Raw genomic sequence first — 23699 nt, 5'->3', positions numbered from 1 at the left:
TTAAAAACAAGGCCAGAATCCAACCACATCTGCCACCTCGATGGCCACTGGTCCAGCCCCCATCAGTACTCACCTGGAAGATGGCAGAAGCCTCCTTCCCACCCAGTCTGTTCTCCATGCTGCAGCCACAGGAAACCTGAGGAGGCCTGGGTCACATCACCCCTACCCTCTGATCCAAACCTCCCAGTACTCCGTCACCTCTAGAATAAACACCCAACTTCTCAAAGGATACTTTCAGGCCTGACTCATGCCCACTGTTCTCTGTTACTTGCACAAACAAGTCTGTCCCTGTAACCGAGAAGTTAGGATTCAAGGGCTGATTATGATTACTGAATCATTATACAGCTATTCCTTTTTACTTTCTGGTATATTAGAGTAGACAGAGGGACATACCTGAAATCTGAACTGTAATCCAGCTGCCTTGATCTCTGATAATGATCGTCCAGTCTTTATCTTGTGCCCTTGTGATTGTAAAAACCTTGTGACTAACCTTCACTTGTATTCATTTATCCAGTTTTTCAACTTAAAGTCTTATGATCACTAAAGACAGCCCCTAATGCTTATTAATGAAGGGTCTTGGGTCAGCCCAGAACTAACCCACTCCCAAGTCCGAAGTTATCTTGATAACCAAAGCTGGATCTAACCAAGCTGGACCCACCTGACATGCACAGTAGCTTAGACTTTAAACTACAAGTCACCTATACCTCATCATCATAGTCAAGATCACGACCATCATCATACTCAGGCCACCAGTTTCTTACATATGTTCTGTGACTAAGCATGTAATCAGTCTGTGCATGCTTAATAATTAGATCACCTCTAATTACATCATTGTGTGCATTATTCTAAAACCTGCCCATCTTTTAATATTATAAAACTATCAGGGGAGATAGATTTGAGGCCAACAGGCCATCTGCTCTCGGGCTTCATGCCTATCAATAAAACTCTTTCTCTCTTCGAAACCCACGTCTCAGGAATTGGTCGTTTTGAGCGAATCAAGCGAAGAATCCACCATCTTTGGTCTGGTGACAATTTGGCAACCCAGATGGGACAATGTCTGAGGCTCTGGAGCCCCAGGACAGGTAAGCATGGTAACCAAGCCTTTTAGCCGAGACCAAATACAAGTCTAGAGGCTAAGCATTCAGGTTTTTCTCTGTCCTCCCAGCACTGCAGACCCTTGGCGCCTTAAAAAGCTTCAAAGAGAGAAACTGCGTCGTTTCCAGTCCGGACACCTGACTGGGTGAGTGGGTCATCAAGGTAAAAGTAGATCGGGCATTTAATAGAGCAGTTGAGTCCCCCTGGACCTGTCTTTGAGGCCTGGTCCCACTTCCAGAATGATCCCCTTTACTTTGACCTCGACACCTTTCTGTTTTCTGGGTACCACTCTGTACGGGGTCAGAGACCCTGACCTAAGTTCATCTGTTGAATATACTCCTGGAAAATAAGTAATACAATTAATTGGTGTTCAATGAAATTAAGAAGGCCTGTTTACGGTTTGATGTGCTGAGCCCTCGAGCATGGGACTTGCCCTTATGAAGCTCATTACCACAAAGGAGAGTCTAAAGGTGTATGTAATGGTGCCTAAGAGTCTCCCCCTGAGTACCTCTTTGTTGCTCAGATGTGGCCCTCTCTCTACCTGGGCCATCTCGACAGGTGAACTCGCTGCCCTCCCCCCTACGTGGGACCTGACTCCCAGGGGTGTAAATCTCCCTGGCAACACAGAGTATGACTCCCGGGGATGAATGTGGACTCGGCATCGTGGGACTGAGAGTATCTTCTTGACCAAAAGGGGGATGCAAAATGAGACAAAGTAGTTTCAGTGGCTGAGAGATTCCAAATGGAGTCGATAGGTCACTCTGGTGGACATTCTTATGCACTATATAGATAACACCTTTTAGGCTTTAATGTATTGGAATAGCTAGAAGTAAATACCTGAAACTACCAAACTCCAACCCAGCAGTCTGGACTCCTGAAGACAATTATATAATAATGTAGATTACAAGGGGTGACAGTGTGATTGTGAAGACCTGTGGATCACACCCCCTTTATCTAGTGTATGGATGAGTGGAGGAATGGGGATAAAAACTAAAGGACAAATGGGGTGGGATGGGGGGATGATTTGGGTGTTCTTTTTTCACTTTTATTTTTTATTCTTGTTTTGGTTCTTTCTGATGTAAGGAAAATGTTCAGAGATAGATTGTGGTGATGAATGCATAACTATGTTATCATACTGTGGACAGTGGATTGTATATCATGGATGATTGTATGGTGTGTGAATGTATTTCAATAAAACTGAATTTAATAAAAAAAAAAGAAAGAAAAAAAAAAAAGGCCTGTTTAACTGTTAACCAGTGTGTTACCTAGGTGTAGTAAGTATTTAATGCTTGCTTAATTGTTAATTGGTGTCTTACTTAGATATAATGAGGCCTGTTTGTTAATTGATGGGTTGGTCTAATTGGTGTGTTACTTAAATATATAGTAAGTGTTAAGTGTCTTTAAATTTGTTAGTTGGTATCTTCTGCATTTGTATTGGTCAAGTGTTCCAATTGGTTACTGATTATGGACATTCTTTAAAAAGGGAACCTTTGGGCTGTATTGAAAAATTGGAAAGATTTTAGATATGAGCCTATGAGAAAAAGATTTATTTCTGTAACAAAATCTGGCCTCAATATGATTTAAGATCAGGAGACAAATGGCCTGAGAATGGCTCTATAATTGTTATGCAAAGGGACAAAAATGGGATAAGATAATGTACATTCAGTCCTTTATTTGTCCTTCTCAAAAGTATTTGTTTCTTATCACTTTCTATTTGTGTCTTGTCTGCCTGTTTTCAATGTATATTCTCATACCTCTGGATGGTAATAGCAAATTAACAAAAAAATTTCTTAGCTCTATTTGAACTGCTGAAAAATGAATAAGCATTTTTACCTATCTACCTACCTCCCTACCTCCCTATCTATCTATCTATCTATCTATCTATCATTAGTCCTCCTGGAGTCCTGAAAAGAAAAACCCTCTAGGCAGTTGGGTTCAAAGCCTTGTTTTTTTCATTACTATAAACAATCCTGGGCATTAGAAAGTAATCGCTCTGAAATTTCCCTAAGGCAGCAGAAGGCTGCCAGAGGGCTGCCCCTGGAAAAGGCAAAGAACTTTTCCAATTGTCTGGGTCACAGCCTTAAGCGAACTAGATCTAATAATTGGAAGTAACTGAAAGGGTAGGAACTCTCAAATCCCCACCCTCACCTAAAGCTTTTAAATTCAAGTTCCACAGAGGAGACCTCATTTTTCCCTTGTCTCACCTATCTCTGCCCCCAGGACCTACCACTTAAGGGAGCTATGAGGAAAGGGCTGAGTGTAGAAAGATGGTGGAGGTGTGGTTTAAAATTCTTTCAACTGAACCTGGAAATTAGAAATAGTAGGCATAGAAGAAATGCTGCAGAAAGCATGCTTGTTAAAAATTATTTTTTTCCAATAATACCGCTGCAATGGTAACCACAGTAATCAGACCATTATTAAAATATAAATAGCCTGAGGATAGGAGCAGATGAATAAGATCTAATTGCCAAAATTTCAGTTAGTGAAATGAAAGGTCTTTGAGAGCTATGGAAAAGTTTTCCTGGATTTTGGCTTGGGACAAATTAAATAATTGCTGTATATTTTCCAGAACTTAATAGCCAATGTACTTTTTAATTTTTTTAATTTTTCAAAGATTTCTTTATTACACCAATATAAATGCCAAACAGCTTGCTACACCATGTTGTATTTTTAGGAGTTAACAATTCAAAACCAGGGAGTAAACTGACTACAAGGGTGACAAACTAGCATTTTTAGGTATAATTTATTATAAAATTGGGAACTTTATATATACCTGAAAAACCTAAAAAAAAAAAAAAAAAAGGAAATGGTAACATCAATAGACTTTCTTCTTTGATTGTATGATGCTATTATAATTTTCCTTGCAATTTTCTGTATGTTTTAAATGGACAAAGGAAAAAATAATATTGTACATCAAGAGTTCATCATAACATGTTTAATCTTTCTCTTATTGCTGGATACTGAGGTGATTTCCACTTCCCAATTCCAAGCCTCACATTAGGGAAAAACTTATTTTTATGAATGTGCATCATCAGCAAAATAGCACACCCTCATTTTCCACACCTCAAGCCCGTTTCAAGTTTGCCTTTCCTCTGGCCAGAAGGGAAAGAAGTGCAGGCAGACCTTTTCTCCCACCAGAAGTTCATTTACAGTTCACACATTGCCCAGACTGCCAAGGAAATGATGATTACAGGGAGGGGGGTCAAGTTTGTCATGATGCGTTTGCTTACATGGATTCAGCAGACATGCCCACTGCCTGTGCCCGTGGGGCCTCCAGAGGTAGTGTGTGGCTTCAGGACAGGCATTTGCTTGGTGAAGTGAATAGAGAAGGTAACCACCACCCAGGGGCAGGGTAAAACTCTGCATTTGGGATTCCAAGTGGTTTTGTCCTTCTTTGTGCATTAGTCTTGCTTCAGAACAGGGTGCCTTCCTTGTTCATCATCCTTTAAATTCCACTGATTCTGCATCAAAGAAAAAGAGGCCTGGTTTACGGTGGTGAGAACAACATCTTCCTCCTCTTGAAGGTGACGCCCTGGTGAGCTTCATGGCATGTGGAGCAGAGCCTGAAAACCTCCCTTGCTCAGGGCTGGTTCAGGTACCTGAGAGCCCTGCTCCTGGGGATCTGGATTCAGAAAAGGGTGTACCTCTTACTGTCAATCTGTGGTTGGCAGATGTTGATTTAAAGGCTTGATGTTTCTAGACATTGCTGGTGCAGCTGGTCAGCTGACTATACCAGATGCCACCACAGGTCTAGTTCAGTGAGTCTTGGACATCAGAGTGTCTCTTCAGGAGGCTTCCATTCTGCAATCAGAGCTTGGCAGCACTCATCCCACCACTGCATAAAGAGAGTTATGTCTTGTTGACTTAGATCCTTCCACTGTTCTTTATTATCAGGTTTACACTGCAAAGAGTTCTTTGATGGTAGTACTTCCAGGCCGGCATGTTCTTTGTGACCCTGGCATTTTTCCTGGTACTGGGGACAGAGAGGAGTCTGAGTCTCTACCGACTCCCTTTCTGGAGGCAGTGCTGTTGGCAGGTGATTCATTAGTGCGGGACCTGGGTGAGGGCTCTCTTCCCCCTGCACAGTCTGGGTGGGCTGGACCATCACAACACTTGGGGCCTGGCTTGCATTACCCCCAAAGAGATCCCAAGGAACAAAGGATGTGTAGAACAGAAGATAAGAATTTTGACTGATGCTGAAAGAACTGGAGGGAGGAAAATCATGGGACCCGCTTGGGACAGAATGGTCATTTTGGTTCTGCTGAACAGTCAGCTCTTTCCTCATATCAGGGGTATCTGACAAGGAATTGACCAGTTCCCCTTTGCCCCGCTTTTGGTGCCGTGCTCTCCGGTTCTGAAACCATATCTGAACTCTTGATTCTGGAATGCCTGTTTCTTTAGCCAGTTCTTCCCTAGTAGCAATACCAGGGAATTGGTTCTTCTCAAAGGCTTGAACGAGGACACTGATTTGAGATTCTGTCATATTTATCCGGTTTCTTCTCTGTCCTGCTTCTAAATATTCTTGAGCCCTAAGCAAAGGCTGATCCCGAACCTGGGTTTGCTCTTCTCCTAAGGAGCTTCCGGACTTCAGGCGTTGGGCCTTTAAATGTCTCGCTCGGTGGTTTTGAAACCAGACCTGAATCCTAGACTCCGAGATACCCGTATCTTTGGCTAGCTGTTCCCTGGTAGCTACACCAGGGTAAGGGTTCCACCGAAAGCATGCTTCGAGGATAGCCTTTTGACTCTGGTTCAAAACAGTCCTCCTCCGCCGGGCTTCTCTTTGTAGGATATCGTTTGTGGGACTCGTGGCTGTCATCTTAATTCTGAAATTCAAGTATGGCATTTCGATAGTCAATGTACTTTTAAGGTTGCTTGTCATTTTAAGATATTATGAAAACAAAGAAAAATTTTTAAAATCTCCAATATAAGGAATAAAAAGCAAATATACCTGCAAAACTGCAGTGGCAAAGTCTAGTTTGATTCCTGTTTTTATGATGACTTTCTGAATTGAATAAATGCAATTTTATTTTGCCCAAATATGTTCTCCCTAAATTTACACAAGCTTACTGATATACTAAAGCTAGTACCATAAGTACATTCTCAAAATTCCTCTTAAAAATAGCCTAACTAGGCAGGTTGTATAAACTGAGCAATGTACCTTGCAATAATGACAATTACATAAAACATAATAAAAAGAAAGATATGCTGATGCTTCAAATATACCCCACTTAGGAAAACAGTTAAGAATAGTAAGAAATACAACTGAAATTTTTATAACCTTGATTACCTGGATTTCAAAGAATCTGGCTTAATTACTTCACCATTTATTACTCCAGTATGTGCAAGAATTTGAATTTGTAGTGGCTTTGTTAATGTTGGGCAGTATGTTCTGTGGGTATACTACATAATCAGGTTAGTAAGTGCTAAGATGAATAGAAAGACATAATTCTTAGTTTCAAAGAGTTTACATTCTAGTTAGAATATACTTGTACCAGGGCACAGTATAAGAAAGCAGTATTTAAAGTACCTGCCAATTATCTTAATAAAGAAAAAAAAAATGCCAGAAGAATTTTAAAAAGCAGATAAATAAAAAATACATAGGGAGAGCTCATAAAAGAGATGACACTTGTAAGACCTTTGAATAACAAAGTAGCATTTAAATGAATAGAGCTTTGAACTAGTTTTCTCAGAAGCCATAACTTAATACTGTGAACTAACATATTCCTGGTATCACTTAGAACTTGGGAATAATGTTGAAAATTTTGAATTTTTTTTCTGGATACAAATCCCTTAATTATTCAAGAACTGATTACATTTCAAACTTGGGCTCTTCTGACCTTTGAAGGTAGGGCTGGGTTGGACTGAGAGGTTTTAGGCATATTGTCAAGTAATCATTTGTTGTGTTGTGCGTATAAAGTATATAAATGCCTGGCTGTGTTCCAAACCCAAGCATAAATTTTTTTTCCTCTTCCATTATGTTGTAGTATTTCTGTCTCTTCTCTCCTTCATAAATACTGTTATTGGAAGGAGGCATGCAAGTTCAAAGAGTTTGTAAATTTGTTGGCAAGCTTATTTCTAAGTGCATGCAGTCTGGATAGACTATAGGTGGGATGGATAATATTTTTATTATTTTCCATCCTACAATGGTCATATTTTCTAATTAAAGTAAATTTTGTTTGTATCTGACTATAAGCCATAAATGAATTTAGAAAATTGTAGAAAGTTTATAGTGAATTCTGTCAGTCAATGCTGACCAAAAATTTAATAAGCCTGTTTATAATACTTTTTTTAAAAAAGAGAGCTTTTGTGTCAAACCATGTATTTATACAAAACTAAAGTTTAGTTTTGTCTCTGTTGAAATAACGTGGATTGTTAGTCTACTCTTAATGAAAAGTTTTAAAAAGTTTTTCTTAACCGAGTACTCTGTATAGAAGACAAAGATTTATCAAAATAAAATCCTTGTTAATCTTTAGGTTGGCCTTATCATCCTTTATTTCGGAAGACAAATCTCACTTTTAAGGCAAAACTGTTAAAAAAGATTTGTTTTTTCACCTTGTAAAAGTGAGGGGCTACAATAGTTTAACATATTACAGAGAGGTGTTTGGGAAATACTACAATAATTAAAATGTTTTTTTAAATCCTTCTGTTAGTTAAATTTGTATGGGTGAAATGTTATTCATATATTTAGAGATTGTAAAACATTCCTAAAAACTTGACAATGTCCTCACTGTCCATGTCATATCTTGATACCGTTCTGTATGATGCTAGACAACGGTATGATATCGTTAGTTATAGTTTCAGTTATTTATTAGAAAAAGGCTACAGATCATTAAAACAGCCAAATTTACTTGTCAGTTGCAGTGCTTTGCCCTAATGCTTCTCTAAAAGTGTATGTAATCAGTTGTGAGTCAGAACTTCATTTGCAACAAAAAGGGATTTTAAAAGGGAAACAAGATAGATATATTAATTATGTTTTACCTGTTAATTAACATAACCTCTGCTTTGGTTTGTCAGTGTAAGACAACTGTCAAATGTAATTTCTGAAAATAGCTTCATTCAGAAATGCTTATAAGAAAATTAGGGCTTAGACTATAAGCTCTTACAGCAGTCACATTTACTTTTGAGCTTTAACGATTATTTCAAGATTCTGAGGATCTTAGTATAACCTGCTCTTAGTATAACCTGGTAGTTCCCTAGCACTTTAGGTATCTGTAACACCTGAGAGCTGGCCCTCACCAGCTCTAAAAGTCAGCATTACACCAAACAACAACTGTTAAAAAGCTGAAAAAAATCAGACTTTGATTAAAGTGTGAATGAAGCTGATCTGGTTAAGACTAAGGTAAATCAGAGTACAGGGTATAAGATAATATTGTTTGTGTTTTAAAACTTTGACTTCTGTGTGAAACCAAAAGAAGAGAAGTTTATTTTGTCCAAAATTTAAATTTTCTGTAGCACACTATCTAATTTAACCTGTCTAGTCAGTTTAAACAACCTAATTCTGCTTTGACATGATACCTAGAAAAAGGAAAAAAATCTCAACATTCTGTACAAGTTACTGTTAAACCCTGGCAAAGCTAAGCCTACTTATAATTAATGCCTAAGAGTCACATCAGAAAATCTCTTTTGTTACTCAAATGTGGTCTCTCTCTCTAAGGCAAACTCCGCAAATAAACTCACTACCTCCCCGCCATGTGGGACATGACTTCCAGGGGTGTTTAAGTCTCCTTGGCAACATGGGACAAGACTCTCAGGGATAAGTCTGGCCCTGGCATCATGGAATCAGATGACCAAAAGGGGGAAAAGAAGTAAACAGAGTTTCAATGGCTAAGAGATTTCAGATCAAGTCAAGAGGTCATTCTGGAGGCTAGTCTTAAGGAATTATCAGCCAACTCTTAACAAACTGCCACAATATGACAAGCCCCAATCAAGAGTGTTCCTAAAAACACTAAAGGATACCCTGGGAATCTATATAAGTTTTACTTATTAAATTTGCTTTTCAGAGACTTAAGCCTCTGGATTGTTGCTATGCCAGATAAGTTCTGAAACCTAGAAGTACTGGGTCCTCCAAGAACAACAAGCAGTTTCATCCCTCTGCCCTGTAATACCAATGCCCCTTTTTCAGCATGAAGAAGTTAGAAGAGACATTGCCCAGATATCCCTCAGGATTGAGAAAAAATTATGAAATGAGAGGGATGAGTTGTAACCGAGAAGTTAGAATTTAAGGGCTGCTTATGATTACTAAACCATTATATAAATATTCCTTTTACTTTCTGGTATATCACAGAGGGAAATACCTGAAATCTGAATTGCAATCCAGCTGCCTTGATTTGATAATGATTGTACAGCCTTTATCTTGTGCCCTTGTGATTGTAAAAACCTTGTGACTAACCTTCACTTGTACCCATTTATCCAGTTTTTCAACTTTAGAGTCTTATGATCACTAAAGACAGCCCCTAATATTTATTAATAGTCTTGGTTCAGCCCACAACAAATCCACCCCAAGCCCAAAGTTATCTTAATAACCAAAGCTGGATCTAACAGAAATGGGCCCACTTGACATGTGCAGTAGCTTAGACTTTAACCTACAAGTCACCTATACCTCATTATCCTACTAAAAACCATGCCCATCATCATATTAAGTCATATGTTCTGTGACTAAGTATGCAATCAATCTGCACATGCTCAATAATTAAATCACCGCTAATTACATCATCTGGGGCCACTGTGCTCATTATCCTAAAACCTGCCCACCTTTGCTATTATACAACTATCAAAATTACTGCAGTTTGGTGAGACAGATTTTGGACCAATAGGCTATCCACTCTCCTGCTTTGTGCCTAGCAATAAAACTCTTTCTCTCTTTGAAACCCAATGACTCAGGAATTGGTCATTTTAGCACATTGGGCAAAGAATCCACTGCCTTGGTCTGGTTTCCCTTGTAAATTAAACCAGCACCTGTACCGGGAGTTGCTAGAAGTGGCCCCCTTTCTGAGAAATGGCAGGGACTGGTTAAAAGGGCAAAGCAGTCCCAACAAAGTTGCAATTTTTGCAACATTTACTGATTGGCCAGTCTCCATCCAGTGTCGCTAGCCTATTAAAAAATGGACAAATGTACTACATTAACCAATGTATGTCTGTTCCTGCTTTGCAAGACCCTCCTTTGTAAAGAAACACTTGAATGTTAAGGTGGACTTCCCAGGTTTGAGATCTCCCTGTTCCAGCACTGTCTCTTTCAAAAAACCTGGAGCTTTAATTACACTAGTGATAGCTGGATAAGTAGAAAATACTCAACATAATTCTTTAGCTGGAAAATGCTTAGTATAGTCTTCAACAGCCAAAAGAAAAAAAAAATTGTTTACTAAGATGACTTCACTCAAGCAGCCTTGAGTTATTCTAAGCATAAAAAAACCTTTATTAAAATAACTTGCTGTTGCTCTAACCTCACAACAAAAAAACTTACAGGAAGTTTCTCAGCACTGCCTGCAGGAAAATGCAAGGAATATCACCATATAATAACCAGGGTTTTCTTGAAAAACAATCCTAAATGAGGGGAGGACTTCAAGATAACAAGAGATGCTAACCAAAGAGCCTTTTCTTTTCCCTTCTGCTTTCTTCTGGATTCTGGCCATTTCTTTGTCTGTTTGGGGTTACAAAAGCCCAAACCACTCTTCTTGCTCTGAACTGGTCCTGGAAAGTCTTCTTTCCTTCCAGTTCCTTGTGGATGTGTCTCCAATAAACTCACTTTCTCACCAAAGCAGACAGACTTGTTTCTTTGCTGCTGCGGGATCAGGCGGCCTACTTAGGACCGTGTTTTCTAACGGCATCACTAGTGACTTCGTTCCCTTTGCTACCCTAACCCTCTCCAGCCCCGCCGCCCGCGGTCCCTCCGCCTGACACCCCCTCAGCTCACCGCAGCGCCCGGGAGGAACGAAGACCCCACCCGGCGCCGCCGTCCGGACCTGCGGCCGCTGCGGGAGAGGCGCCCTCCGCGGGGCCCCGGGCTCGGAGGACGGGAGAGGCGGGTGCGGGCCCGGGGACGCCGCTTACCTGTGCCGGAGCGGCCGGGGCTCGGGCACCGGCGTCCGCAGCCCGACACGGAGGCGGGTCACCCCGGACGGCGCCGCCGCCCCTCGGGCCGCCTCCTGCGGTGCGGACAACGGCTCCGCTCGCGCCTCCTCCTTCCGGACACTTCCTTCCCGACTCCGCGTTTTGGGGTTTGGCAAACGGATAAACAGATTCGAATCAAAATAACCGCCACGAGGAAGACGCCGGAAGTCCCGCTCCGACGGAACGCGCATGAACGGAAATACCGTGTCCCCGGCCCTCATTGGCTCAGCGCGGACGCCTGGGCGTGCTTGCTGGATACCGCGGTTCCCACGGCCCCGCCGCCGCCGGAGGGGAGTCGGCACCTCCACACCCCGCTCTCCTAACCAAGGCCAAAGGGCACTTGTCTGGGGCCCCAGAAAACGTCATCTCCAGCGTCCAAGGCGGGGGTGGGCTTTCCACTTTTTAAAAGGGCCTGAGTTTTCTGGGGAGTGTTGTCTGCAACTGATCAACAAAGTGTTTGGAGACATATTTCAGACTCCAATAAACTCGGCATGCTCCCAGAAGCTAAAAATATTGTTTCAGATGCCACAAAAGACTGCAAATCCAAATGCAAACATCATTCCATTACGTCGTGCAGACACACGATGCGCCCATTCTTAGCCCATCCCTTAACGAACGGGATCTTATTGCGATTCAAAAGAGTTGGTGAGTCCCTGTATGTTTAATCAGGATCAGGAGACAAAAAGCCAGACGGCGAAGATAAAGGAGGGATGTTGGGCAACCATAAGCACGACAAGCGTGGATTTCTGCCTTTGGTTCCCACAGAAAAAACATCTCTGATGCCTGATGGTCAATGATTGTATCCAATTAATAAGCAACATTTTTACCCATCTGACCAAGACAGTCTTAACTTCCCCTTAGCTTAACTAACCTTTAGACAGACTTCTGACTCCAGGCCCCTGACTGTCCTCTCACTCCTGCACCCGTGTGGTTCCTAAGTAGTTCCTTATCACAGCAAAGAACATACTCGGCACCAAAGGGCCCTAATTGCAAACTCATGAAAACATTCACCCATCCCAGTGATTAACGCCCCTCCCTCCTTAACATCTTCCAGTGCTTTTCCACTAGCCGACGATAGCCATTAAAAAACTTGCTGTCCTTTGGACGAGGTTGAGTTTTGTTCTCTCTTCCCTGCTGCTGTGATCCTTGAATAAAGTCATCCTTGCCTGTTTAACACTGTCTGGTCCAATTCTTTCTCTGACATATTCATATCTCTCACACAATGTCTTTAGAAAATATTCAATTTCTCTTAGAATCTGATATTTCTCTCAAAGGGAGTGCAACTTATCCTTTGGAGTGGCAGAAATAATAGTTCTGGGTAAACAACAATGAAAGTTGACAAAAGTTAAGACCTCAGAGAATTTTTGTCAGGAGACAGTAAAGCCTGAGAAGAGAATTAAGCTGAGCACATGTCTGTAATGGGCACAGCAAAGGTCTTTCCAAAACGTGGTTGTTTTTCATTCTTGAAAACAATGAGCAATAACAGCTTGGAGAAAGTGTTAGAGGAGACATTTAGAGTCACCAGAATGGTAAAAGTGAACAGGAAATCTGAAGTGCAACAGTTATTCACCACAAATATTCAGTTTCGGTCACTATGTTACTACTGTAGTTGCGTGAAATACATTCAGGCACGAGAGAGAGAAAGACCCCTACCCTCAAGTGGCTTATATTCTATTCAAGGAAGCCAAATAGGAAACATGAAAGATGAATTACTAAATTATACAGCATATAGGATGTGGTGGGCACAGTGGAAAGAGGGAAGGTGAGTGTCCCGAGAGGGGGCATGGGCTGTAATATTACACAGGGCAGTAAGGAAGACCTTAGTAACAGGGCCACTGAGCAAACTCTTGAAGAAGATGGGGAATGTGCAGGTGGGTATTTCTGGAATTAGTTTCAGGCAGAAGAAACAGATGCCAAGATGTCTTCAGTGGGTGGAGATCTCGGACCTCCATCAGCTTTGCTTACTGCAGACACAGTTAGGGAATGTGGGTAACAAATTTTGGCTCCACCACCCTAGTAAGCACATCTCCAGCCCAGTGTTCTGTGACCTGAAATGATACAGCCTCAGCTTTCATAGAGCACTGGTTCTCAGAACTTTCACTATCACAGTCAACTGGGGACTCCTAAGAAATGCACGTTCTCAGTCCTGCACCCTGATGTACTGTATCAGGCATGGGGTGGGGGATCAGGCCTATCTTTTAACAAGCCTTCCAGTTGATTCTGATTCACGTTCAAGAATATTCTATGCTTCCTCTGCGATTTCTGTGGATCTGGTGCCTGTGTTTCTTGCAATTAACAAGAATTTCATCTAAATCCACAGGACTTTTGAACTGAGTTTACAACACATTAGTGCATGTTTGTTTGCCAAATACTAAAAAAATGTATAAGATAGCCAATTTTCTTTTATTACAGGAATACTACACTACATACTTTTAGAAAATACATTGTAAATAGTCTCATAATTATACTTGGTTTGTTGATGGCAGTTACGAGCTGAACAGACAGCATCCTGTTTGGAAGGCCACCACTCTGACTGAAGAAAGTAAAAACAAAACAGCTCACTGAGCTCCATCAATGTCTGCTTTACTCATCCCATTTCTTAACAATTGTTTAAAGATTTCTACCCTATTGGGAAGAGTCCCTGCCTTTCTTCTATCTTCCTCATATTTTTGTGAATAACTTTAATTTTCTTACTTATCTGTTGTTTCAGCATAATTTTCCCTTTTGCAGCAGCCCTAAGGCTAGTGACAATACCTGGTGCAAGTCAGAATCCAAGCTTTGACAGCATCAGGGCCTTCCTCAAGACTCTACTTTCCTTTCAGCTATTACAGATAACAATAACCAGGGATTGTGTATTTATTTTTTTCTTTTTCATCCCATTATGCATCCAGTGAGCCAACTCCTTAGGAGCTGGATACATTTCTGAATTTCACTGGTAACTTTTACCTCCAGTAACTGATCTCAATGCAGCTGCAGTTTTATACCATGGGTGATCTACTGGCTATCCTGGAACCCAAAGTTTGGCAACTCCCGCCCTCACTTCCTTTTCCTAAAACATCTTTTACCATGTTTCAGTGAGTTAGGGTTGTTCTAGTAAATCCAACTTCTGATGCCAAGTACAGAGTTTGGGAGTCCTCAAGACCACCTTCATTTCTGATATCTACTGTCAGTTTAGGGGTCTCCAAGAACACTGTAAGTTTCATTAATTTGCTAGAGAGGTTTACAGATCTCAGAAAAGTCATTATAATCATGGCTGTAGTTTATCAGAGCAAAAGTACACACATGAAAATCAGCCAAGGGAAGTGGCACATAAGTCAGGGACCAGGAGTCATACACACGCGTTCCCTTCTAGTTGTCCTCTCCCAGGGGAGTCAGGCAGACAGTGCTTGCTTCTTCCAGCAACTACGTGTGACAACAGGCACTGAGCACTGCCAAACAAGGAAGCTCACCCAAGCCTTGGTGCCCAGGTTTTACTGGGGATCAGTCATACACGTATGGCTGACTGCTGTGTGGCTAACCTTCGTCTCCAGACTCTCATGTGGCCCAAGGGTCCCACCATAAATCACACTGTTGGCTTCGACAATCTGGTACCCTCACCAGAAATCACACTGTTTTCACAGACTATCTGGTGTGCCTGGCAAGTCCCCAGGTAAAGAAACTCACTCTCATAAGGCAGGGCAGAGGCTACCTCCTAGGAGCTGAAACAAAGACCAAACCTCCCTCTGGGCAAAGTCAGCCCTTCACTGCATACCTACGCTGAGCTCCCTCCCTGCTCAAAGACAGGGACCATACCTCAGTCACCCATGTGTTACTCTCCCCATGGTGTGCTCAGGACACAGTGTTTGGCCACAAAGATGATGAATGGAATTCATGAGACTCTTCTCATGGTAGCAGCAAGTTTACAGCAGGACTATCTAAAAGAACACATAACTAAAGGCTGAATGGAGAGTACTGAACAAAGACGGAATAGGCCAAAATCCTTCATTCTCTGGACTGCATATCACTCATGCTTTAGACCAACTGTGGGCCCAGGTCTCTGATTCGACAATGTTGTTTCAAAGAGCTCCCAGGTATAGAAACACTCTCCGCTGAGAACCAAGGTGTTTCAGGAGAGGGGTGTCTCTGAATTTCATAGACTCAGGGATTCAGAACTGGTACAGCCAAAGCTACAGTACAGAAGGCCCTGTGAGGAGGACCGGGGAATGCTTTCCTCAAAAGTATTATAAATATGGTTACTATTGATTCACTGAGAGGTGCCCACAATGGCAACGCAAAATGATGGTCACACTCTGAGGAGGACACAAACTGAGATGATTACTTTTGTATCTTTCTGTACAATATTTTTATCTTAACCTGAAGCAACACTGATCATCTCATATATCTTGACGACTATTCATGAAAACAATCCAAAGAATTCTGCAATTACTGACTGATGACAGCACCATGAGAATAAGTCCATGGTAGAAACCCACGTATACCTGAAGATTCATCCTGGTCCAGCTGTCAAAAAATTCCAGTCATTTAGAGTGACACTTCACATAATCTTTTTAAAGATTTAACAATGAGAGTCCTTCCCAATGTTTGTTTTTCTGAGTTCAAGTTATCTATGTGTTTCATTTGGTTTTAGATCAGATTCATCCACCTCTGCCAAAAATGGCATAGGTGTAGTTAGAGGCAGAAATAATGAATGTGTCATTGCAAACTGGTAGAAAGGCAAACCTTGTTCAAAGTGGCAGAGAATTTGGCAAAATTGTGTCCTGATGTTGGATGGAAGGCAGAATGTGAAAGTGACAAGCTTGGATATTTAGCTGAAGAGATTTCCAAACTAAATATAGAAAGTGCAGTCTGGCTTTTCCTTGCAGCTTAACATAAAATGTGAGAGGAAGGGGATAAGCTGAGAACCAAACTCTTGGGTACAAGGAAACCAGAAGCTGATGCTTTGGAAAATTCTGGGCTTCCAGAAAACGAATCCCCAGAGAATAGTGAAGCTCATGAGGATTTAACTGAACATGGAACCAGTCATTTCAGTGTGAGTCAGGATTGGAAATGTAGCTATTCAGAAAGGATCTGTGGAAAGTCCGATTGTCTGATGGTTGAGACCCCTGTGTGATGCATGCGAAACTGACACATTTATTTTGAGAGCTGCATGAACGGACCCACTGCCAGGCTGGGCTAAAAGGGACAGAAAAACGAAAGCTTGAAGGAAAAATGACTTCAAAGGCAGAACCATGGAAGCTGAGGTCTGAAGCAAAGACACCTTGTGCCAGGAGAGCAGACCCAACCCATACATGGAAAAGGTGAGTTTGCCCCAGAGCTCGCAGAAGGCAGGCCTTCCACCCCATTGTTCAGGAGCAGTGCTGCCCCCTCCCCCCAGCTTCAGAGAGGGCGGAGCACATTTCCTGGGGATTGGGGAGAGTCTGGCCACCACCCCTGTTCTGACAGGGTTGAGCCTGTGTCACAGAAATTGGGGAGGGTCTGGTGGCCACCCCAATGCCTGAGAAGGGTGGGGCCTGGAGTTCGACTGCCATCCCAATGCTTGAAGAGGGGAAAGCCAAAAGCATAGCTATCTCCCCAATGCTTGAACATGCTGGAGCCTTCACCCCACTGTTTGGCGAGCAGGGCTGCTGCGCAAGCTCTTGGAAAGGTGCGGCTGCCACTCAATCAAGCCCTGATGAAAAAACGTCATTCTATAGAAGATTCTCAGACCTCAAAATCTAACGAAGTATTCCCTGCAGGTTTCTGGAACTGTTTTGGATCCATGACCCCTGTCTTCCTTCCAATTTCTCCTTATAGAAATGGAACCCAGAAAAGATCATGTTCGTAAAGCTAATCTATTCCTATTAGTGTAGACCTATTGTAGGTGGGAACTTTTGATTAGGTTATTTCAGTTGAGGCAGCCCCAGGTGGGTCTCAATCGTCTTACTGGAGTCCTTTCTAAGATGATGAAATACAAAGAGAAACACACAGAAGCTCAGATAGAAAGCCACAGAAACAGAGAGGAAGCCACTGAAGAAGCTGAAAACGATGAAGCCCAGAAGAGATGCAAGAGACTAGCAGATGTGCCATATGCCTCGCCATCTGACAGAGGAGCCCAGGAACACTGGTAGCCAGTCCTCGGGGAGAAACAACGCCTTGGACACTTTCAAGGCCTCAGAATTGTACACTTATAAGTTAATAAATCCACATTGTTAAAAGCCAGCCCATTTCTAGTATATTGTGTTTTGGCAGCTTTAGCAAACTAAGAGATTTCAATATCAGAAGAGTGGGTGTTGAGATTGCAAATACCAAAAATTCTGGAATGGCTTATTAATGGCTAAGGGGTAGATTTGGGAAGGATTGTGAGATGCTTGACAGAAAAGGCCTGGATTACTTTGAAGTCTGTTGGTAGAAATATGGACACTAAAGGTACTTCTAGGAGGCCTTGTAGAGAAATGATGAATGTGTCAGTCAAAATGGAAGAAATGTGATCCTTATTTTAAAGTGAGTCTTGGCAAAATTGAGTCCTGATGTCAGATGGAAGGCAGAATTTTAAAGTGACAAGCTTGGATATTTAGCTGAGATTTCCAAACTAAATGTGGGAAGTGCAGCCTGGCTTCTCCTTTTAGCTTAAAGCAAAATGTGAGAGGAAAGGGACAGGCTGAGAACTTAACTCTTGGGTACAAAGAAACCAGAAATTGATGCTTTGGAAAATTCTGGGCTTCCAGAAAGTGAGTCCTCAGAGAATAGTACCCCACGGATCCAGTCAGCCATTTCAGAGTAAGTCACTATTAGAAGTACAGTTATCCAGGAAGGATCTGTGGAAGGTCCTACTGTCTTGATGATCGAGACTTGTGTACTTCATGCAAAACTAAGTTTTTTGCAAAATCTGGATGAACGGAACCACTGCCAGCCCAGACTAAAAGGGACAGATTGAAGGAAAAATGACTTCAAAGGCAGAAGCATGAAAGCTGAGGTCTGGAGCAGAGACACCTTCTTAGGTCGAGAGAGAGGAAAGGAGTTTGCCCCAGAGCTTGCAGGGGGCAGGCCTTCCGCCCCACTGTTCAGGAGCAGTGCTGCCACCGCAGGCTTCAGAGAGGGTGGAGCACATTCTCTGGGGATTGAGTCTGGCCGCCATGCCACCGTTCCGAGGGGGCTGAGCCTGTTCTCCACAGAGTGTAGAGTCTGGCCGCCACCCCAGTGAGGGTGGGGCCTGGAGTACAGCTGCAGCCCTAATGCTTCAGGACGGCTATCACCCCACCGCTTGGGTTTGGAAGATCATGGCCACTGCACCAGCCTTTGGAAAGGGTGGGGCTGTCGCTCTATCAAGCCCAGAGGGCAAAACATCTTTCTCTAGATAACGAAACGTTCAGACCTTGACACCTAATGGAGTATGCTCGACAAGTTTTGGAATTGTTTGGGACCTGTTTCCCTTTAATTTCTCCCTATGGCAACAGAAACATCCACTCTATGACTGTCCCTCCTTTGTATATTGGAAGCAGATAACTTGTTCTAAGTTTCACAGGTCCCCAGCCAGCAGGGAACTGTGCCCCAGGACAGACCACAGCTGTAACTGATCTTGATGAGACTTTGTACTTAATGTTATTGAAATGATTTAAGCTTTTTGAGATATTGTGATGGACACAATATATTTTGCATATGGAAAGAGCACGTCTTTATGGGTGCAGAGGGTGGAGTGTATGGTTTGAAGGTTTTCTGGACCCCAGAAAGGATCATATTCTTAAAGCTAATCCATTCCTGTGGCTGTAGACCTATTGTGGGTGTTCAGGATCTGATAGGCAATGGATTCTTAGATTTTACACCCAAGGCAAAATCAAGGAAAGAAAAAAAGATAAATGGGACCTCATTAAAATAAAAAACCTTTGGTCCTCGAAGAATTTTATCATGAAACTAAAAAAAGAAACTACACAATAGGAAAAAAATATTGGAAACCACATATCCAATAAAAGACCAATATCCAGTATGTATATATATAGAAATCCTGCAACTTTACAACAAAAAGACAAACAACCTAATTTAAAAATGGGCAAAAGACTTTAACAGACATCTCTCCAAAGAAAACATACAAATGGCCAGAAAGCACACGAAAATATGCTCAACATCACTAGCCATCAGGGAAATGCAAATCAAAACCAGAAGATATCATTTCACATCCATTAGAATGGCTGCCATTAAGAAATGGAAAAGAAGTGTTGGAGAGGATGTGGAGAAATAGAACACTCATTCATTTCCGATGGCAATGTATAATGGTGCAGCCGCTGTGGAAGGCAGTTTGGTGGTTCCTCAGAAAGCTAAGTATAGAACTCCCATATGACCTGGCAATCCCACTATGTATATACTGAAAAGAATTGAAAGCAGGGACTTGAACAGATATTTGAACACCGATGTTTATGGAAGCATTATTCACAACTGCCAAAAGATGGACGCAACCCAAGCATCCATCTACTGATGAATGGATAAATAAAATGTGGTGTATACATGCAATGGAATATCACTCAACTGTAAAAAGGAATAAAGTCCTGATACATACAACAACATGGATAAGCCTTGAAGATACCATGTTAAGTGAAATTAGACACAGGTGGGCAAATACTGTATAATCTCGCTCTTTTGGAACTATCAGAATAAGCAAACTCATAGACTCAGAATCTGGAGTATAGGTTACCAGGGGACAGGGTGGGTATAGGAAATGGGAAGTTAAGGCTTAAAATATATTTTGTGAACACAATTAACAGCACTAAAATATATATCTGAATATGATTAAAAGGGAAAATGTTAGATTGTATATATGGTACAGAACAAAAATTAAAATAAAAAAAGAAACATAGAACTGCATTACTCAGTGAACCCTAAGTCAAACCACAGACTTTAATTTCTACAATTACTAAAATGTACTATCATCACTTGTAACAAATGTCCTGCATCAATGTAAGGTGCTGGTGGTAGAGTGGTATATGGGAATCCTGTATGTTATGCTTGATTGTTTTGTAAATCCACAACTTCTCTAATAAAACTGGAAGGAAAAAAAAAAAAAAACACTGCACATTCTCTGAACCTAAGTCCTTTCTTCAGTGTGAATTCTCTGGTGTTGAAGGAGTGCAGAACTTTGGCTACAGAATTTCCCATACTTATCACACCCATAAGCCCCAGTTCTGTTGTGAACTCCCTGATGTTGACTGAAATTAGAGTTCTGGCTAAAGGATTTTCCACATTTGTCACATTCCTAAGGCTTTTCTCCACTATGAGTTCCCTAACGCAGAATGAGAGTGGAGCTGTCATTAAAGGATTTACCACATTCTCTGAACTGGTAAAGCGTTTCTCCAGTGTGAAGTCTCCAGTGTCAAATGAGTCCAGATCTTTTGCTAAAAAATTCCCCACATTCACCACACTCATTAGGCCTTGCTCCAGTGTGAATTCTCTGGTGTAGAGACTGGAGCTGTGACTAAAAGATTTCTCACATTCACCACACTCATAAACCCCCACTCTTGTGTGAACATGCTGGTGTTGAATGAAGTTGGAGCTTCAGGTAAAGGATTTTTCCACATTTGCCACACTCATAAGGCCTTTCTCCAGTGTGAATTCCTTGGTGTTGAATGAGATGAATCTGCAGCTAAAGGATTTCCAACATTCTTTGCACTGGTAAGTCCCTTCTCCAGGGTCATCTCTCCAGTGTCGAAGGAGGCCAGAGCTTTGGTTGAAGGACTTCCCACATTCAGTATACTCATAAGCCCTTGCTCTATTATGCACTCTGAAGCTGACTGAATTTGGCACTTTGGCTAAAGTATACAGTGAAGTGTATTTGTCACATTTTTAAGGCTTTTCTCCAGTATGAATTCCCCAGTGCCAAATGAGAGTGGACCTGTCATTAAAGGATTTACCACATTCACTGCACTGGAAAGTCCTTTCTCCAGTGTGAACTCTCCAGTGTCAAATGAGGCCATATCTTTCACTGAAGAATTACCCACATTCCCTCCACTCATTAGGCCTTGCTCCAGTGTGAATTCTCTGATGTAGAATGAGAGGCACCATCTGGAGATCCCAGGAAAATTGCTTGGCAGGAGGATGTTGGGCCCTGCATGACAAGTCCAGAGCACTGATGGCATCTGTCCATTCCCCTGTGTGTTGTAGCTGAGAGCTGGACCCAGTGATCAGTGGAAACAGGAGGAGAGAGAGCAACAATTATGGCATCAGGGCCTGGTATATTCTCTGAGTGGGGAGCTGGGAGGATCATGGGTCTGGGGTAGATGTGTAGGTGTGGATGGATTGTGAATCTTTGGAAGAGAGGATCTTTGTGGTCTCTCTTCATCTTGGCAGGGCAGTGTAACCTCTGAGGATGTAGCTGTGTACTTCTCCTGGGAGGACTGGGGTCTCCTTGGTGAGGCTCAGAGAAGTCTGTACCACAATGTGATACTAGAGAACTTCGTATTTATAACTTCTCTAGGTAAGGCCCTCATATTCACCTCAGTGACTTAGGCTAGGATCTTCCCTTTTACCCAGGGCTTGCTCTCTCCTTCTCACATCCAAACCATGGGCACGTGGCACTTCTCTCAGACTCAGGGCCCTGGATGTGGGGTTTCTCCAGGGTCTCGAAACCAAGGGCTGGGAGAATGGTAGGTAAAGAGTTCCCGGGACACCACAATCACTGAGAACTGAGTGGGAATCCAGACTTGGACACCCTCCACTTACCTGTGTGGGTTCCGTAAGTACTTCTGCAGTCATGGGAATCTGTAGGAAGAGGGAGATCCTGAGAGGCAGGCGACCCTGGCGGGGCCCCATGGGCTCAGGCTGACCGTCTAACCCCCGCGTCTCAATCCTCAGTCTGCCCCTTACCAGCTGCGCAGTACTTGCGAACGCATTCAGCCTCCCTCCGCCTCAATGCCCTCATCATCCTCTAGTCTATGCTTGATTTAAACAGTCCTTGGGGACTCAGATTGTGTTCCTCCACACTCACTAATCCTCCATAGCTGCCAAGTCGTGAGAGTGAAGGTACAACTCCTCAGACAGCCACTCCAGGCACGACTCTGCCTCTCACTCCCCGTTCCCTGCAGGAAGCTCCAGGGTCTGTCGCGCCTCCAGGGCCTTAACACCCCCCAGCTCCCCGCGGCGCCCGGGAGGAACAGACCCCACCCCGGCGCCGCCGTCCGGACCTGCGGCCTGGGCTGCGGGAGAGGCGCCCTCCGCGGGGCCCCGGGCTCGGAGGCCGGGAGAGGCGGGTGCGGGCCCGGGGACGCCGCTCACCTGGGCCGGGGGCGCCGCCATCGCAGCTGCGGGCGGAGCGGGCGCTCGGGCACCGGCGTCCCCAGCCCGACCCCGAGGCGGGGTCACCCCGGACGGCGCCGCCGCCCCTCAGGCCCGCCTCCTGCGGTGCGCACCGCGGCTCCGCTCGCGCCTCCTCAGTGCCGTCACCACGGCCCGGGCCCGGCGCCCAGGAGCCTCTGACCGGAAGAACAGTCCCCTCAGCGGCCAACACGACCCGGAGGCGGGCGCCGGAAGTCCCGCCCCAGGGCCTGCGCACGCGCGGAAAGGCCCTGTCCTGGGCCTTCGTTGGCTCCGCGCCGCTCCCGCTCGGCCCCGGGATGGCTTCGTTCCCGGAGCGTCCCGGGTGGCTGCGGACCGGGAGGGGTTCCCGGAGCGCGACCTCCTGCAGAAAGGGCGAGGGGCTCCCAGGGGCGCGGGGAAGGGCGCGGAAGGGCCTGGCTCCGTTTCCGTGGGCCTCAGCACCCTGGCGTCTGGGAGTGTTGCCTGCAGCTGGCCGCTGAAGTGCTCGGGGAGATGATGACCCTCGGCGCGCGCTCCCGGAGCCTACAGACACTGCCCCAGACGCCACCGCCGTTACAGATCCAGACGGACATGGCGCGCCACAGCGTTCCGGATGGAAGGAGTGTGCGTTTGTAGCTGGGCGCTAGTGAACACTGGCTTCCTGCTGCCTGAAGGGCTGTTTTCGGGGGTTCAGTATGTTCAATGGGGGACGAGGGGAGAAGGACCTTTGCAGGGAACCGGGAGGAATCCGACTCCCCTGCTGTGTGGTTCTCGGAAGAGTCGCAGACCTGCAGTTTTTCCAACACCCGAAAGCAGTTCCTTCGTGTGCTCTGTCCAGGTTTACAGTCGTTTACGGCAGACCTTGTCACTCCAGTACCTACAAAACACTTGAAGAACTTGGGTGGTTCAAAACCTAATTCTGAATGTGCAGCTTTCTTTACACTTGGACAAATTTTGGGATTCTTCACACTTGGGATAAGTTTTGGAGTCTTAATAGATAAAGGTTAAAATAGAAAGCCCCAACCCAAATTTTATATCAGCTGAGTTATACTTATGTGGACTTTCAGGGACGCCAATTAGGATCACTAGCTTGTATCTGTTTTGAAACTGAGCCCTTTAAAGTTTTTATTATTTTTGTTGATATAGAACCCACTAAAAAACAGCATAAGGACTTCTCATAAGGACTGAGAAGAACAGAGAAGGGAGGATTTGAAAGACTTTTGGTTTTTGTTCATTCCCAT

The 23699-nt window shown here is 43.6% G+C and overlaps 1 protein-coding gene across 1 annotated transcript in view; it reads right to left on the bottom strand.

Annotated features, from left to right (window-relative positions):
- Window positions 1-22674, bottom strand: part of LOC119521002 (zinc finger protein interacting with ribonucleoprotein K-like) — a 57107-nt gene extending 34433 nt beyond the window's left edge. Inside the window, exons 1-2 of the mRNA XM_037818930.1 lie at window positions 22438-22674; window positions 21886-21924 (exon numbers count right to left, since the gene is read on the bottom strand). Coding sequence (XP_037674858.1) covers window positions 21886-21924; window positions 22438-22458 — 60 coding nt within the window. The 5' untranslated portion in view covers window positions 22459-22674. The remainder of the gene's footprint in view (window positions 1-21885; window positions 21925-22437) is intronic.
- Between the last annotated feature and the right edge of the window lie 1025 nt (window positions 22675-23699).

The sequence above is a fragment of the Choloepus didactylus genome, chromosome 27, assembly GCF_015220235.1.
Source record: "Choloepus didactylus isolate mChoDid1 chromosome 27, mChoDid1.pri, whole genome shotgun sequence".
Classification (NCBI taxonomy): Eukaryota; Metazoa; Chordata; class Mammalia; order Pilosa; family Megalonychidae; genus Choloepus; species Choloepus didactylus.
This window is presented reverse-complemented; position numbering and strand designations above follow the sequence as displayed.